Raw genomic sequence first — 19390 nt, 5'->3', positions numbered from 1 at the left:
AACATCAGAATATCAGTGCAAATCTCTTAAGTAGTTCGAACAGCAAAACTATTTTTCACTGATGTGTGCTGCATATACAATTGCGTTTTACCAGGAAAGAAGTAGAGCTTTTTTAGTAAGGTAAATGAATACCATGAATGGTTTCTCTCTCTCTAACAGACTAAAAGTATCATCTATTTAAGAAGTTGTGGTGATACAGGGTTTTTTTGTTCATATTGGAAATAAGCAATATTTTCAAGAGAGAAGATGATACCTGTTCTTGTAGCTCAGTATTTAGCTTCAAGACTACCAAACTTCTCTAATGTTATCTTGTTTTGCCTCTCTTGTTTTTACAGAGCCAGAAAAAAAAAAAGTATTATTTAAGTTTTGGGTTTTATTTGTCTACGATGTGTGTAAATATTTTTAATTGTCTCTGGCTATGATATTTTTTCAAAGGATGAAGTTGATGAAAAGGAAATGGAGGTGAAGGGAGAAACTGCAGTCAGTCCTAGCACTGACAGTACAATAAACCAAATGAAGAAAGATTTTCAGGTGACTATATCCAGCTACAGTCAAGAAAAAATGGAGACAAAACCAAATGAAGCTAAAACAAATAGCTATTTAACAAGAGAAGAAAGATTGCATGGTAAGGATGATGTTTTCAAAGCAGTTTATTACCCTACTTCACCACCTGTTAGTGAAATACCTGAAGAAGAGGAAGAGCCCTTTCTGGAACTTCAAACAATTACTGGAATCCCTCCTAAACTCACTGACTCCACCAAAGGCATTGAAGAAGAATACACATACCTTTCTTCAGGCACTGAACCAACGAGAATAACCACTACTGGCCACAGAGATGAAGATTTCTTGTCTCCTTTAAAACCTCATCAGGAATCTGATGACTTTTGGAGTTCAGTTCTTACCACTTCTTCAGCACAGCTGGTTACAGAGGAGACCTCTCAAGATAATGCTCTTCCTTCAGGAAGCCCAGATATAAGCATGCATGATATTCTTTCCCAAGGCTCCATTAAGTATGTTTCAGAAGGTGTAATACCCACAAGCTCTGATGAACCTCCAGAGCACGCTTCTTCCACTGATGGAAATGTATGGTTTCATAATTCTACAGATCTGACAACTCAATCAGTTGGTACGTTGCATAGCAGTCAACTGTCTCAGACCAGTTACACTGATGCTTATGTAGAAGGATTAAAGCCAGCTACAGTGCCCTATTCCAGCAGCCCTGTGGTTTCACAAGACACTTCAGATGTGGATTTAGAATTGCCGCATTACTCTACCTTTGCTTTCTCCTCTGCTGAATTATCACCTCACTCTGTCTCTTCAAGCTCTGGAGAATATGGTTCTGCTTCTGCTGCCAGTGAGGTACTCTCTCAGACAACTCAACCAGTCTATAATGGTGAGATACCTCTTCAACCTTCCTACAGTAGTGAAGTGTTTCCTCTAGTCACCCCTTTACTGTTTGACTCTCAGATGCTCGACACTACCCCTGCTACCTCAGATAGTGATGTGACCTTGCATGCTACACCTGTATTTCCCAGTGTTGGTGTGTCATTTGAACCCACCCTGTCTTCCTATGATGATGTACCTTTGCTTACATTTTCCTCTGCTTCCTCCGGTAGTAAAATGTTTCACCGTTTGTATACAGTTTCTCAAATGTTTCCACACAGTGCTACTCCAGCTGTTGCAAGTGATAAGGTGTCCCTGCATGCTTCTTTGACATTGGCCGAGGGTGATACATTAATACAGCCAAGCATTGCTCAATATGCTGATGTGGTGTCACATCAGACTACTCATGCTGCTTCAGAGACACTGATATTTGGTCATAATAGAACTCACATGTTTTCTCAAGTTGAACCATCCAGCAGTGATTTAAATATGCATGTACTGTCTACAATGTCTGAACTTCCTTATGCTTTGTCTAGTAATGTGGGCTCCCTCCAAAGCTTTACTGTTTCCTATGACTCCACAGAATTTGTGCATGATTCTGTTGACATATATCGTCAAGATCCTTTATTTAGCAGCTATAACAATGTACTGGTGCATAAACCTTCTTCTGTAATACCACAAGCTGATACTTTGCTGCAGCCTACACGCTCTCTATCTAGTGATATGGATTGGTCTGAAGCATACTCTGGTAGTGAGTCCCTTTTGCCTGATACAGATACTTTGACAGTGCATAACATTTCTTCCTCTGATTCTGTAGATGAGATTATGTATGAATCATCTGGGTTTAGTGATGTAAATAAGATGCTTCCAAAAGGTGATGTTATATATGGAGATGAGAGAGAACTACAAATTTCCTCTTCTTTAAGTGGAATGGCTTCCAATGCTGAAAGTAAAGTGATACCTGAACTTTCTACATCTGTTTCTAATAATGATGTAATTAAGCAGAATACATCTCTGCAAGAAAACCCACTTCCTGTTTCTAGCACAAAGGGAATCCTTCCAGTATCTCTTGCTTTCCCCACTACTAAGATAATTGATCATGATATTGGTAAACTTACAGAAAACCACCTTTCCGTTCAGCCTTTGCATGTTACAACTCCAGCCTTTGATGACACTTTGCTTAAATCTATGCTTAGTGCAAGCTCAAATCAAGCTCTCTCTGCCCCTGCTTATAGTAAAATGTTATCCTCGACTCAGCTATACTTTTATGAAACCTCAGCTACGTTAAATAACGAAGTGTTACTGCAGTCCTCCTTCCAATCTTCTGGCGATGGCACTCTGCTTAACACGGCTGCAGTTGTGCCTAGTGATCCAATATTGGCTGAAAGCTCCAGGGTTGATAAAGCTAGTTCTACATTTGACCAAATATTGCACCAACTGGCACCAGGTTCTGCTACAACTGAAAAAATGCTGCATTCTACATCTGCTCCTTCTGTTGCTGATATGTTGTCAAACACTTTTAGTAAGCCCACAGCATCACTTCAAGTTGTATCTGTTTCTTATGCAAGTAAGGAAGATGTTTCATCCAGTTTGCTTACCGGTGAAGATGTTCAGCAGGTTATGCCTTCATTGTACAGTAGTGATGTTTCATTCCAGCTGACCAGTTTAGGAAATACAAATGCCTTTCCCCCCCAAGCAGTGAATGCTGTAACAACTCCCTTCCTAACAGTGCCATCTGTAGCTACTCCTGCAGAGAGCCATATCTCTTCAAGTGTTTTTGAAAGAAGTGAGGCTGCCAGTGTTTCTTCAAGTTCTGCACTTGGTTTTGATCCTGTTCATATGCCTCCAGTTGTTTCAGATTCTGACATGCCCGTTCATCACACTCTTCCTTTACCAAATATACATATTTCTGTGATGGCTTTTCCTCCCAAAAGTGAGATCCCTGTAACTCTGAGTAAGTTGCTGGTTCCTTCTAGAGAATCCTCTGGGTTGTCTCCCAGTATCATATCCAGTACCGATTTGTGGCCTTCTGTAGTTGAGGATGACTACGATGAATATGACGATGGCTTCCCTGTAAGTAACTGTATCTCATGTACTTCCCATAGTGAAGCTGAGGATATGGTAGAACAGGAACAAAATACAAAGGGAAACAATAACAAGGATCAGAGTAACCTAATTATAAGCTCACATTCTGAGAAAGTTGAAGAAGAAGAGAAAATTTCAACTGCTACATCAGACAGTCAGATAAACCATACCACGGACAGACATAATTATGCGTCCATACTGACTTCGACTGTGAGTGTGATACCTAAGAAGCACAACGACCCAACAGTTTTGGAGAACCACGTTCAGACTGCTAGTATCCCATTGCAAAACACATCAGAGTCTAAGTCTTGGGCTGTTTTTACAAGTGATGAAGAAAGTGGTTCTGGGCAAGGTACCTCAGATAGCCTTAATGATAATGAAACTTCAACAGATTTCAGTTTTCCTGATCTTAATGAGAGAGACACTGAAGGGGCAGTTGAAGCAGGTAACTCAGAATTAACTCCTGGATCATCACAGTCATCAGCCTCATCTGTTACTAGCGATCACTCATCAATATTCAACATCTCTGAGGCAGGTTAGTTATGGATATCCATAAGTCTAATGAATACCATGGAAAGCTGTGAGGGGATACTTTTGTGCCATAGAGAATGAGAAGGTTTATCTACGTATAATAAGAGGAGAACATAACAGTGCCAGTGGGTGTGATTCAGAAAGCATTGGGGAATGGGGTGCATGCTGAGCTGGCTATCTTGTGTATGTTACTTCTGGCTACTTAAAACTGCACCTGAAATATGCTTCAGTAAGAAGATTCATGCTCTGCTTTTGGATAGATGCATACTGTCAGCAGACATTGTGTGATGCACAGTCTAAAACCAGAATTTGTTTCAATTAATTGCTTCATTTTAATTTTAAAGGTTGAAGAGGGACATAAGTTCTCTATACAAAGACAAGTGCTGCCCTTATGGAAACACATCAGAGGAAACTGTTCCTCTCCTAGAGGAAACATACCTCTGAAATTCTGGTTTTTAACTTGCAGCGGCACATTTCCTCTTGTGTTGTTTTTTGGTTTGTTTTGTTTTTTTCCTAAGATGTATTGAGCAAGGAAAAAGATGCTTCAGTTTAATTCTGAGTCATCTTAACTCATAAAAACGTTCATTTTCATTCTTATTCTGTATGTCACCTTCGGATTTCAGTAAGATGCAGACTTTTTGTGCCAGATTTGTGTATTTCCAAAATACTTGGAGCCAGATCCTGTACCTGCTTATATTTAGTGTTGTTTTCCTACTCAGTCATCTTAAAGTCAGCAAGAGTATTTGTGACCTTTGATTCCTAGAATAAGTTCAGAAGGCAAAACTGAACCTCACAGAGATAAACCCCTGACAAATATAAAACACTTCCTTTGTATTTAAAAATGTATTGTAGAAAACCTAAAGTATTCAGGCACATAATTTGCGCTGCCTCTTATTGGAGTGTTGAAAATCCAAGAGTAAAGTCAGAAACGACCTATGACGTTTGGCAAAAGAGGGAAAAGGAAAAAAAAACACCACAAGGTTAAACTCCAACAAACAAGGTTAAATTGGTATTTTAGAAAATAAATTGAACATGCAATCAGTACTCACAGCACCTGTAGAGGGCAGTATCATTCAACTAAACCCTCTAAGGAATGACATCCACCCAGCTGGGTGTTTTCATCTGGTCCTACAAATACAGTTAAATCACATGAGATCATACCACTCGTGAGCCACAGTATACTAATACAAAAAGGTAGGAAAATGACACATTATAGTAGCTGAGGCTACTAGAATGTGTCATTTTCCTACCTTTTTGCATTATTTTCCTACCTTTTTGTATTATTTGTATTATTCTAGTAGCTGAGGCTACTAGAATGTGGGGGAAAAATAGAAAATAAAAATCAAAATAGAAAACATATCGAAATTAGTTAGAATCCTAACAAGGTAGGGGTTATAAAACTGAGTAAGTGAACTAGTTCAGCAGGTAAATGGGTATGACATTGTGTAAAATGCGTAACATTTCTTTAAAAATCAGTAAAAATAATATCAACATTTTAAAATCTATGGTAATGATGTGAATGAGTATTACCAGAAAGGAGTTATAGTTTATGCAAAGGGCATCATTTGAATTATCACTGATAGTAACTCAAAAATGATTATACAGTACTGGAAAAGGAGGAGGAGGAGGAGTATAACAGACTTAGAGTTTGTCTTCTAGTTATTATTGAAAGACACTATACAATATCATTCCATGTGCATTATTTTTCCCAATGAATGATCCCAAATACTGTCTTCTAATAAACTGGAAATTCAATCTGAGCATGTCTAACATGGTCTCCTATAAATCAAAGACATCTTTGCTTATTTCAATTATAAAGAAGTGAAACCAAAAAAGCCCAGAACAAAAGAACTCCAGATGACAACTTATTTATATATTACAGTGAATTCACCAGAAATTGATGACCTTTTGTATTGTGACCATTATAGAAAAAAAAAAAAAGGTCATTTAAACTCCACAGTCTATCTAGCATAATTATACTTGTTCTGAACTAGGGCTTTCTTCGTAACATCTCTCTTGCTACCTGAACATTTCAACTTCATTTGAAAAACTGTAAGAGAAATTAATATAAAGAAATACACGCATCCATTATTAATAAGGAGCAAAGAAATCCACTATAGATACGACTCTCTTTTCAGCCACCATAACTGGAGTGGTGGACATGTAGGCAAGGAGCCCCCAGTCACAGGAGAAGACTGCCCTTTATTTCCCATAGAATGGGTCATGCAGTTTGAGGGAACCCTGTCATCACTCAAATAAGACTGAATTGTACCCTCTGAGTTAGAGCTGGATAAGCAACTATGAATGCTTCAAGGGGATCATATTCTCATCTCTCATAGAAGAAACATATTTTTTTCTGAAATCAACAGGAAGTACTAGTTTTTAGCCTACTCACCAGAAACTCTGGGATGGATTTTTCAGAAGCAACTTGTGCCTGCAGTCACTTTGCTCACTGAGCTACAGGATTTAAAGAGCAGTGATTAATTTGGGTGTTGGAATACTTTGAACTAAAACCAAGATGTCTGCAAGATCAGAACCTAGACCTTTTGGCATATAAAACTTGAAAACCCCTAAACTCAGGAAAATGGAAGCAAGCAGAGAGCTGCCTGGAAAGTTGTTTGTTTTTTGATGTCATATTTAGGGCATGTATTTGTTGTCATTTGGGTAGTTTGTTGGGTTGTTGTTTTTTTTCAGATCCAACTTCATTCCCTCCTCCCTTTTGTTAAAGCTTTTTATTCATGTAGAACTGGTGCCTTGAAATCCCAGTGGAGTGTTGCTGATTTCCACACAGCAAATTCTCCTCCCATGCAGAACATTCGTTGAATTAGGACTGTTCACAAAAGCAGGAAACATTCTCAGAAAATCTAGGGGTTTAGTTCTAACAAGTACAGAAGTGCTTCTTTCTGTGTTTTAACTCACAAATTGAAAAGAATGAGTTATTTTGTGTCAAAGTCAGTTTAAAAGTGTTTACTCCTTGAGGTTTGACAAAGTTAAAGTTTCAGGATCATGTTCCCTTACTTAATGAGATTAGAAACTCCATTGTTTTGATCTTCATACAGATTCCTGTGCCCAAATATTCCTGTCATTCATCATTACAAGGCTGACAGAAATGTGAAATCTAGACAGTATGTAAATAAGTTTGATCACCTGTAAATATGGAGATAGGAAATTTAATTCTGGCTGCAGTATAGTTGGGGGAGGAAGGATGTGTCTAGATGGCAAGTTACAGAATGGGCAATGTATTAAAATGCAAAAGCTTTACTGCAATAGGACAAGTTCATAGGGACTATTTTAAGAAATTTTTTCTATTAAACTATTAGCCAGAGCTAATATGAGTGGCAGTTAAATAACAAAATATTATTACATATTCCAACATTATATATTCAGATTCCTTAACTCAGTTGGCTTTCAGCTAATAAACAGATGAAAATAAATTACTTTCTTCTATATTTTAACAACAATCTGCTATTCTTACAAAGAGAAGTCTCCACTGCTGGAAGGCTGAATCACATAAGCTTGAACACTTTGCTTTACCTTCTATCTGCTTATTTTCTGTAAGCTGGTTTGCAAATGTATACACTTTCTGAAGTGCATAGTAAAAAATACAGGTAAGTGATATTAAGTAGGCTCATTATAAGACACATTCACATGTGCTGTGCATTTCTCAGAATTTAAACATGGAATGTTTCAATTTTCTCTGACTGCAGAGGCAAGTAATAGTAGCCATGAGTCTCGTATCGGTCTAGCTGAGAGTCTGGAATCAGAGAAGAAGACAGTTATACCACTTGTGGTCGTATCAGCCCTGACTTTTATCTGTCTAGTGATTCTTGTGGGTATTCTCATATACTGGAGGTAAGTTGTTTTTCAGTTGGTTTTGGTGGTTTTTTCTCAGTTCTAAAGAGCTCTTGATTTGAAAAATGTGATGACAATATTGAGTTGGTTTACAGTAGGGAGACTGGTTCTTGTCTCTCACCACGTCTTCATATTATTCCCTGTGCTGCAGTTACATAAAGCTGGTAAAATAAGGTGTGGGGTTTTTTGGTTTGGTTTGGTTTGGTTTGGTTTGGTTTGGTTTGGTTTGGTTTTTTTGTCCAAAGTGCTCAGCTACAATTCTTTTAGGTTGCAGAGAGTTGAACCATTGCAAATATTTTATTTCCATATTGAGAGATTTTAGTAAACAATTGCGTGTGTTTATTAATGCCTAGAAGCCAAGTGACTTCCAGGCAACCTGATCTAGTTAAAGATGTTACCGTTCACTGCAGGTTAGTTGAATGAGATGAGCTTAGAAAGTCCCTTCCAACCTAAAGCTATTCTATTCTATTCTATTCTATTCTATTCTATTCTATTCTATTCTATTCTATTCTATTCTATTCTATTCTATTCTATTCTATTCTGTTCTGTTCTGTTCTGTTCTGTTCTGTTCTGTTCTGTTCTAATCCTGACTTCACAGAGCACTGCTAAGAACAGGAGGGAGAAGAAAAATAAATATCATGGCCTGTGTTTCCTATCTTTCCAGTCCTTTAACAGTTAAAGTAGTTGTCAATTTAGGATGAGAATAGATGATCTTTCTGGGTCCCTTCCAAACCCTAACATTCTGTGATTCTGTGACTACATGAATAAGCATTTCATGTAGGACTTTAAGAGTGTGCTGTAGATGGTATTCTGTGCAAGACAGAAGTGTGATAGTTTAATGATGCTATAACAGTATAAAGGTTTTAAGGTCCCTTACTGAGTAGCTCTTATGCTGTTCTGTTGTTCAGAAGGTAACTGAGAATGCATTGCATGTGCACACACGTGCTCAGGTTCCCTTGTGGGAGTGTTTCTTTGTAACTTAATAAATTGGTAAGACAGTAAGAAAAAACATTAGGCTAAAGAGTTGTGATAGCTGTAAGTCATGTTAGCAAAACCACTCAGAATAAAAACTGTGTCTGTATTGTGAAATAGAACAGACCAGCTGCCATAGTACAGGTCTCTTACGTACAGCTGAAGTCTCTTCCCTCACAGGAGGGAAGAATACAGAGTGGCTGACTTCACATTCACCAACTGAGAATGGTCTCTGTCCTGTGCTAACTCCAAACTTTGTCAAGCATTGTGTGAAATAATGTAAACTGACCTGAGCTAAAAGCATACTAGGAACCTAATTTGCCATGTGACAGTATGTGGCAGTTCTCAAGCCTTTGACTCTGTGTCATTGGTTCCAGATAAAGCCAGAGAGTCTTCCTAGAGGTATGCCTGCTTAAGCTGTCATGGGGCTTTCAAAATTCATGCACAACCCTAACACTTTCTCAAGTGTGCAGGTTGCCAGGGAGGAAATGCAGTGGTGGTTCAGAAGCAGCAAATAAACTGGAAAACTTCTTGCCATGGAGATTCTTTCTGTTTGGTGATTGCCAGGAATTGCTTCTGCAGTGCTAACACGTAAACTAGCAGGCAGAAAGAGGACTTTGCTCTTCCAAGAGCTGTGCAAACAAAGGAGAAGGCAGGCCCTGAACTCTGACAGATTTTTGCAGAGCTTTTTCTTGTTTCATTTATTTTTTCTATTTTTTTCATACTTGATTCTGCTTAGCCTAAAATGTATAAAAGTGAAGAATCAAGAACTAGAACCCCAAACTGCCCTTTCCAAGCTGCTGATTAGTGTGATTTCTAGGCTCTGATGTCAGGATTGTGCTTATTGACTTTTCTAGTCACCTGACGCAGGTTTTCTATCAGTCCAGCAGAGTATGTCCCACATGGGGACAGAATATATCCTGTCTCTGTAGATAGTAGGCTTAAGGATTTGAGTTTGAGATTCTTTTTTTCTAGGCAAGCATGCTAGTGAGTCATCCACCCTTTGGCACAAAGACACTTCTGAGCAATGAATTTTCAGAAAGATTTCTCCTTTCCAAAGTAGATAATTGCCTAAGAATTGAAGAACTAATTTCTTAATTTATTTCTAGCTGGACAATTATACTATCACAAGATTTCTAGTTAACCATTTTAATATTGAGAACCTTTTCCTGTCTTTCACATTATGCAACCTGAAAGGTCATATTCATCTTCCAAAGGGTTTCATCCCTGATGTTAAATAGTATTTGAAATTTTTTCCATTTGCCAAAGGACACCATCTATTTTAAGACCCAGATTGTACAGTGCAGTTCTAATAATCCTACACGTTACAAGCTTGTTTTTGTTGAATAACATTGTGCTCATTTTGTATTCTTTCTCTGGGAGTGGACAATTCTGTAACGTAGGTCTTTCAAAATAAAACAAAAATCCCGTTAAGGGTAATATCTTCTTGACTTGAATTTAATCTTTTCTGTATTTCTTGTGTACTACAAAATAAAATATGGAGCTCTTTTTTTGTTAATCCTCAAGAAAATTTTCTTGGCATTATGATAACACCAGTAACGTTTCTTATTTCAGAGGAATGAAACATAAACAGTATGTATTGTAGGTAGGAATTCATGGCCCTTTTTTAAAGGTGTCAAGACCCTCATCTCTTTCTAAAGACTGAGAAAAATCAGAACATCAGCTTCATTGATATGCAGCTTTTATTAAGTCTGGAAAATATCAGTATAAAGTCTATAAGAATTTTCATAGTTAATTTAATTTATGTTGAAGTAATTGATGTAAGTTGTCAGTGGCTTCTATTTTTATGTGAACAAATTATTATAACTTACTGAGTTTCAGAAAAAGGTTAGTTTACAGAAGATTACTCTCTATTCCTTTGGCAGTAGTACTAAAAATATTGCATTGGTGTATCCTAGCTGGATATTTGAACAAATAGTGCTTTGAGTTATTTACACTATTATCTCCCAATTTTAATATGCATAAGGTGTGTATAATACATAAAAGGTGTGCTGTTTGGTGTAAAAATGCTCTCTACCAAGAGCAACAAGTTCCAGTTTATCAAGGCTAAAAAAGGCAAAATTATTTTGCTCTTAATTTGAATGACTTATATCAGAAAAATAATTCTGTACCATCTGTTGTTTGGGTTTTGGGGTGGTTTTTTACATTAAAATGTTAATCAGCACTTGAGGAAATTCCCCAGTCTCTTCACTATCTCATTAGGCACAGTTTCAGTCATTCTGTGATAAAAATACTCATTTCTCTGACAGGAATGAAAACTTTTAATGCTAGTATTGTAGACAGTAGGAAAACACACAATTCTGAAGTACTCCAGTTCTGTTTATCACATCTTTTGTAATTCAAGCCATTTTTCAGGCAATGTCCTTTTCCTTTAATTTCTTCAGCATGATTAAGATTACAGTGGAATAAACAAGGAGATTCTTTTGCCCATTTAATGGCCTTGTTGTCCAGATAGGAGTATTTTTACAGCTTTAGAGAGAATTTTCTATCTGGAGTCCGTCTGTCTCCTTCAGAATCTATTTACTTGACAGAGTCTTTGCAGCAGAAATACCACAGGGATGTTTCAATCTCCTTGCTCTTTTCATTTCTGGATGGCTTCATCATTCCCATTTTGCTGAACTTACCATGTCTGCTATAAGGCAACCGAAATGGAATGTTTCTCTGTGCCAATATATAACATACCAGAAATTGCTTATGCACATGTGTGCTGCTTTGGAATAGTTCATAAACTGATCAATGAAAATAAACATGGTGAAATAATGCATAGGAAGAGATGTCAGGCTATTTGTGCAGATCCGGTTTTATAATGGTTATGATATGAACTTGGAAAATAGTAAAATGGTAACAGTTGTCAGTGAGAGTTGTACCGTTTGATTGTTTTTTCAAGAAATACATGTGAATCTCAGTAGGAGGCTTGCTCTAATAATGTGAATAACAATCTGCTAATGCAGTTCCAGCTGCATTTGTATCTGTAGACACACTGAGTATCATCTGGCTACTATGAAACCTCCCAAAATTACATGACAGCAGTTCTTCAGAAGTGACCAACCCAATGGCTCAAAACACCTCAAAGAGTCATTTATATTTTAACGTTCCTCTACCACCCTACATCTTTGACACGCAGCTGTCAGAGACTGCTCGTTTTCTTATCCACGATTTGAACTGATGCCCAGTCCTGGGTTAGTTCTGTGGGAACAGAGTTGAGAACCCTCTCTAAGAATAGTTAAAGTCTCATGTGCAGAGACACTTGAAAAACAGATTTAACGTTACAAAGGCCACATTCATCTATCTATGAAGGAAAAGCTTCTCAGCTATATGACATCAAATTATAAATGTGTTAAGAAAAAATTAAAAATAGAATCTCAGGTGGTAAACACTTAAAAATTAATTGGAAACATTTAAAGTGGAATAACTGGAATCATTGGATCCATTGAGGATCCATTTAAAGATCCTTTGGATCCATCAAATCTTTGAACCATCAGAACCATATAAAAATAAATTCTAATGAGTATTTGAGAATACCTAGTGGCGGATTTTGTAAGAGCACAAAATTCTGAAATTGACAAAACCCTGAAATTAGCAGAGGAAGAAGTAATTGTGCCTCTAAGACTATTCTGGGTGAGCAGTGGATATGAAAACCCATCCTGTCATGGATGACTTCCCAGGTTCAGCTTCCTTCCTCAGCCAACAGGAGCAGTGAACACCTTGCACACATGCACACAGACATACACAGAGTGTCATGCTGTCTGTCCTGCCTCTGTGACAATCCCAGTCGAGTTGTAAGCAGTCCCTGCCCCAGGGGAGAAGTAGGCAGCACATATCCTCAGCCAAGGTCCAACATGACAGAAAAATTACATCCTCTGCAGTCTGAGGTGAAGTCTTGTCCCAAGTAGTTCACATTTAAGTGTTCATTCAGATCTAATATCCCTCCTGTTAAACCAAAGATCTGCTGCTGTATGCCTTCCTGTGCAAATACAGACACTCTAATTAATTCACTGGTTTAGCACTATCTCCATATATAAAGTGTGTTCAAAGAAGTGCAGTGTCTAAATTAAAAATAACAGTTTTAGGTTGAAGATCTAAATGCTGTGATGAAAGGTGTAAATTAAATAATCAGGTTAACATTGAGTGATGGGGCCTTTGTCTAGAAGTTTGAAATAGTCATCACTTTTTTCATTAACAACAAGTGATAATTAACGAGACATGGTTATTAGCATTAGCTTTAGTCATGAAGGCTTTCACTGCTGATGCAGAAGCAGATGGAATGCCTATTTGTGAGTCTTATTACAGGTTAAGTCAACTGCTATGAATTTGTCTCACAAATGTACTAAGGGTGTAATTTATTTTCAACCACAATTAACTTGTTAAAGACTAGAGATAGAGTGGCTCAGTGAGGGCTAGTGAATATATAGCATATTATAAGGATAGTCAAAGTAGTGCTTTATATGTGAAAGCCATGATGCTAATTAAATTCTTTTTTAGCTCAGTTTCCTCTCAAGTAGAAGGTGGCAAAACTCTGTCCATAAACTTTATGTACACTCATTGTTCATAAGCAGTAGGCATTAGAGGGATTTTTTTTAATTTAGAGCTTAGTGTCAGGCTGGCTGACATGTTTGGTGTGGAGATGTTTTTAATAAACACAGTGCAACAGCATTCTCTGTGCCCAGCAGGCAGCAGGACTTTCCAGAAGTGTTTAATGACTTGAAGTATTTCGATACTTGCCGACCTCTCCGAGGTATTTCACACTCAGTCCCAAGAGTAACTCTGGCATTGAGACAGCCTCTCTCACCCCAGCAGCCAGGAACTACCGAGTGCTAATGTTAGAGCCTCTAGAGAGGGGTTCCCAAGCACATTCTGAACGTGTTCTTGGTCTGCGCCCAAAATTGCTATTTCTAAGTAAAACTAAGTACATAGCAGATAGTCTTACTCCAAACATGTCATGCAAAGCCAAAGCTCTTCTGTGAACACCACAAATAGGCTTTTAGAGGATTCTATCTGGACTACAAATTGAATAGTCATGTGAATCACCAGAACTATTTCACATGCCACAATCTTGCCTTTGATGTAGCTGTCCACTAGTCCTTCTGTTTTAAGAGAATCTGCATTGCACACAGACAGAAAATTCCCAACACATTCTGAGAGTATGGGCTTCATTGGAATAAGCTTATCAAAGGCTTCATGATCTACATTAATGGTTCTGGAAAGAATGACAACATCCACATATTCCCTAGTTCATGAAGTAGCTTCAAAATTTCTTTTTTGATTGTAGCAATTATATGAAGGGTTTTACCAGTGCAGTGATACAGGAACAATGCAGAAGACTTTAAAATAACAGTGATTACACAAATGAGCAAATGGTCAAACAATAGCTTCAGCCAACAGCTTTGAAAAAGTAGAATCTCATAACTAAAAAATGATTAATATTTTCCTGATGCATATATTTCCTTTTAAATTTAATGATTAGTAAATAATATTTCAAATAGATTAAGTGACCCAAAGTAAAGATTGTTATTGGCATGTCTAATCATATGGAGATTTTTTAATTAAGGAGGCTTTGCAATGCTTACAGCAGCAGTTGGTTATTTAGTCGCTTTAATAGCTTAGACTCTTAACAGATGCTACTCTTATTATCTTCACATCTGGATTACAGCACAGATACAAATAACATGGGTCATAGGTAAGGTTGATTCCATTTGTATTCACATTTCAATGCTTTTGCACCAAAGTTATCATCTCCTGGAATTGCAAATTCCCCTGTTCCTGTCTGTCAACTTCAGGAAGTCCTCCTTGGTTAAGATGTCCCTCAGTGCTGTGATGACATTATGAAAAAAAAATTGTTTAGCCCTAGTCATAGTAGTTCCAGAGCCACTATTTTGTCCACTACAGAGCATGTTTTTTTTTTACTGCATTTACTGCCTGCAGTAGGATCTGTCAATGAATTACCAGAACTGATCTTGTACACTGCTTCAGCTTCAGGCTAGCTTAATCACATGAAAGGGAACACTAATTATGGGTGTGAATTTGAATAAGAAAGGAAGAGAATGGCATTTTTTACACTTGGAATTGTTGTGCAGCATCTACAGTAGCTCCTGATGCAGAGTTCCTGTTTCAGCTTTCAGTATGTCTGGTGTGTGCTCTGTCTTCTGCTTGTGGTATAGGTAAAGATACATGAACTATGTATTAGGCTGAGTTGATGTAGTATCTTCAGTTTGCATGCATAAATTGGGGATGTGTTGGAGAGTATTTATACTAGTCAATAGTATTTGACATTCTGTGAAAATGGTTTTCAAAGCAGTGGGGGTTTTTTCTTACTCAATAATGCCAGAATTTAAAAAAATCTCAGTTGTTTTTTTTTTTTTTTTTTGCAATATTTATTTCTGTTTCTTCCTCTCTAGGAAATGTTTCCAGACTGCTCACTTTTATTTAGAAGATAACACATCACCTCGAGTGATTTCTCTTCCCCCAGCTCCAGTATTCCCTGTCTCAGGTATTTTTTGTCAATTGTTCTGTGGATTGATGTTAGCTATTGGAAGCTGCTGCTTTGTGTGTGTCCATATGAATTCCTCACATACTATAACATCTGTAAAAGAGAGGATTATGTTCTTGTGTACTAACATATGTACACTTGATGTAGGCAGAGCCTCGTGTTACTAATATTCTCTCCTGTAGGTAACATAGAAGAGAAATCCTCACCATACAGGGTTGTCTCAAAGATGGATCGTGCTTTCTGGCTGTTAGAGGTGTAGCCTCACAGGCTGGTAGTGTAGCCATCTGAGCCACAGTAAAAAGCTTTAGTTCAGTGTTGCAAAACAGAGGATTACACCAGCAACATATTCTGCTGTATTTCTGGTTTAATTAAATTTGTCATGTATGTATGGAACATGACCTATTGTTTTTACCAGCAGGACCAATATATGCCTGATCTATCTGCATTTCATTTGCAATAACTTTTCTTTAACTTGCAGATTTGTAGTAGCACAGTTACTATTGGTAAAGTTCTCTGTGATCATCTAAAAAAAAAAAAAAAAACAAGAAAAATATTCAAATGCAGAATATTATTAACATCTTCTGGTTCGATATCCACCACAATTATTTGGATAAACCATTTGTTTTCTTTCCTCCTCAAAGAGCATCAGAGGAGCATGTGTAGCCCTCCCAGCTTTCTTAATCCAAGTAGAACAAAAAGTATTTTAAATAGATTAATTCTACAGCAGATCCCAAGCCACATTTTCACCAATGAGAAAAGGATATCTTGCTCCACAAGTAATGCTTTTGCAAACTGCTCTTGCACAGCAAGGGTTTACCTGGAATGGGTAAAGGAAACAACATCAGCCCTTGTATAGATAACTTGGAAACAGGTTTAATTAAATAAATCCTAAATAGTAGACTTAGTTGTAACTGAATTGTAGGCATCTTTAAATGTTTCTTTTGTTGACTGCTATTGGTTTTTTTCTAAATTTTTAATAGGCTGATATTGCCTGGTTATGCATAAATGTCAGGAGGCAATGGCTTTTACTCTGTGTCATTGACTATATTACAGGACAGCTATATAATTTTCTTGCAGTTTTTCCTGACCAGCTCACCTCAGAGAAATAGTGTTTTCTATTGTTGTAATATAATTGCACTTACAGCTATTCCAAGGGCTTAAAAATATGTGGTTTGGTGCTAGAGGTTTTCTTTCTGAAATGCTGATAAATACTACTTAAAGGGAAAAGTGTTTCTAAGTGACTGAAAGATACATAAAATATTATATGGAAAGAGGTGCAAGCACGGAGGAAATATTTTTGTTTTATTTTGTGTGCAACAGACATCAAGTGAACAATTTTTGTTTTCTATTGAATAGGTGTTTCAACACTGTAATTTTAGAACAATTGAGACTAGCTGTGATATAATACTGACACAGAGTGTAGAGCAGGAATTGCATTTTGTAAGTGCTAAGTTTAATTTTTTTATTGTAACTATGACTAAAAGCACGCTCCACATATCTCATTATATATTAAGGTTTTCCTTTGTGGGGTTTCATTGGTGGAGATAGTAGAATTGCAGTTATTCACAGAAGAAAGCCCTGGCACTTCACAGCATAATTCAAAGATGCATTCAGAACAAATAATGAATTACAAGATAATATTAGGACCCACTATCAGCCTTTAAGTAGTTTCAAGTGATAGCTGCCATATGACTGTAAAACATATTCTGGGAGTCAAAAGTGCATTGGGAGGTTAGCAGTGCCAAGGAAATAAAGCTCTAATTATGCCAATCCTGAAATCTCTTTCTCCCTTACTGTCACAGCTTTTAGGGTCAGTTTCTTTCTGGTTTTGTTTGCTTATCTTTACAATAAACACTTTATGCCAGGTTTCATCTCCAAAGTGTGAAAATAGTGTCACACATTTGTTCAGTTTCTCTTAGTCATGACTAGACAAATTCACTTTTTATATTCAGATCTATTCATCTAAGTGGAAGACCAGATGGATCTCAATACAAATCAACAAGTTCTTGATAACTGAAAGTTAAAACTCTTAGGTGGCCCAATGTTATTGAGGTAAATTACAGATCCTTATTCAATCTTTATGATGTTTCTTTTTCATATGAAACAGTGATGTAATTAGGAATTGTGACATAAACATACTTTTAATCCATGAAAGGCTTAAAACAAACAAACAAACAAAAAAAAACAAAACCAGAATTATTCCTTGGAACAAAAATTATGAAAAATAATGTCATCCTCTAGCAGGTAATTAACAGAAGAGATTACTGTGTTTACACAGCATATTTGCAAGAAGAAAAGATTTGAAGTCCCAAAGTTTTTTTTTTTATATGATCCCTAATAAATGTTCTACACAAGTGTGAGGTTTTTGTTTAGTTGGTTTTGGTTTTGTTTTGGTTGATTTTGGTTTCTGTTTTGTTCTGTTTTGTTTTGTATTGGTATGAAGTAAAAAAGGAGATGTCCTGAAATATAAATATCAGAGGGAAAATTCAGACTCACTATCAGGAATCAAAAGGTGCATGAATCACACATATTAGTTAAGAATGTAGATAGCCTTTGTGGCTATTTAGAAAGTATTAAACCTTTCACTTAAAATTTGAAGAATAAAGCCTGATAAGAAAATTTGCAGTCAGTACTTCCAGGATCGTAAGTTTATTATCGGTACATCATCATGGAACCTTGGGAGAATAAGGGAAAAAATTCCCTCCTGGAAGTGCTTACTAATGCAGTAAAAGATTAACAGGGAAAAAAAAAAAGAAAATTGTTGTTGTTTCCTTTGGATATCAATGCAAACACAGAGCACATCAGTTAATATCATGCTGCTGACATAATGAGTAGGCTTGAGTAGGCTTGCAACTATGCAGCTAGCCCATGTACTGTGTCAGAGGCCCAGTGCAACACTAATCAGCCCAGAGCACCCAGGCAACTCTGCCTGATATTCATTCTTTATCAGTATTATTCAGAGCTCTGCTCCAAACCTCTTCCTTTGAATATCTTGGAGCAAACTGCTAATCCTCCTCTTCCCCCATGACTTTACAGGGAGTTTTGAGTGCTCTTCTATTTACAGGCAAGCTCAGCATCTTGCAGAATCAGCACCTTGAACTGGGAAGCTTAAAGACAAAGCAAAACCTGGCAGGGCATTTTCTATATTTCCTTTCCAAATAGTCAGTTAGAAATCTGTAAGTATTAGATGTTTATTTTAGAAATGTTAATGATGTTAAAGGATGCTTTTATTTTTGTGGGAGTTCTATATCCAAAGTTCTTGCCAAAGATTTTATTTCAGGATGTTGTGTGGATTGCCTACATAGAAACTGCTTTATATCTCAGTGGCTTTTTATTCTTCATAAACATATTTTTTGTCTTTTCCCACCCCTAAGATGATGTTGGAGCAATTCCAATAAAGCATTTTCCAAAACATGTTGCAGATTTACATGCAAGTAATGGTTTTTCTGAAGAATTTGAGGTATGACTTTATGATGTCATCTTTCTTCTTAGTATATACAAGTAATGTTAAGTTTAAATGCTGGTAACAAAGAACTGGACATTGCATTCTGACTTGGGGACCAATGTCATGAATTCTTGTAAATATGAGTACTGTAAGGGCTGTTTATGCATAAAAACTAGGGAGATTTATAAAAGCAAACAGGACTGGGATGCAAAGAGGAATGTTTATCACTGTGATGAACGACTAAGTGATTGTGTGTGTAAACTTTGCAAAGATAATACAGTATCTATGGTTTATCAGGTATAGTCATAGATTTAAAGCTTTTCCAGCACTAATGTCAGTTGAATTTTGCAGAAGCTACCCACATTTACTTTTTCCATTTAGAGAGAAAAAAAGCAGAAATAATAGCACATCAAGACTTCTGATTAACAGGGGAGCTATTATAGTCTTCATATGTCGTAGTGAAAGTTTGACAGTTCCTTTCCTATGGTATATGGTTCATAAGAAGTATTTCAAATTTTTGGAACGTATGCTCTCATGATACAATGTTTACTGTCACCATGATGTAACTAGTGCACTTTATTGGTTTTCACATTCATATGCATTAGAAGCAATTT

At 36.9% G+C, this 19390-nt stretch overlaps 1 protein-coding gene across 1 annotated transcript in view; it reads left to right on the top strand.

Moving 5' to 3' along the window:
- PTPRZ1 (protein tyrosine phosphatase receptor type Z1) overlaps nt 1–19390 on the top strand; it is a 108639-nt gene that overhangs the window by 70446 nt on the left and 18803 nt on the right. The window contains exons 12-15 of the mRNA XM_054399978.1: nt 436–4003; nt 7707–7851; nt 15240–15331; nt 18706–18791. Of these exons, the coding sequence (XP_054255953.1) occupies nt 436–4003; nt 7707–7851; nt 15240–15331; nt 18706–18791 (3891 nt within the window). The remainder of the gene's footprint in view (nt 1–435; nt 4004–7706; nt 7852–15239; nt 15332–18705; nt 18792–19390) is intronic.

Source organism: Indicator indicator, chromosome 3 (genome assembly GCF_027791375.1).
Source record: "Indicator indicator isolate 239-I01 chromosome 3, UM_Iind_1.1, whole genome shotgun sequence".
Lineage (NCBI taxonomy): Eukaryota > Metazoa > Chordata > Aves > Piciformes > Indicatoridae > Indicator > Indicator indicator.
The sequence above is the reverse complement of the archived record's forward strand: the minus strand, read 5'-3'. Positions and strand labels throughout refer to the sequence as shown.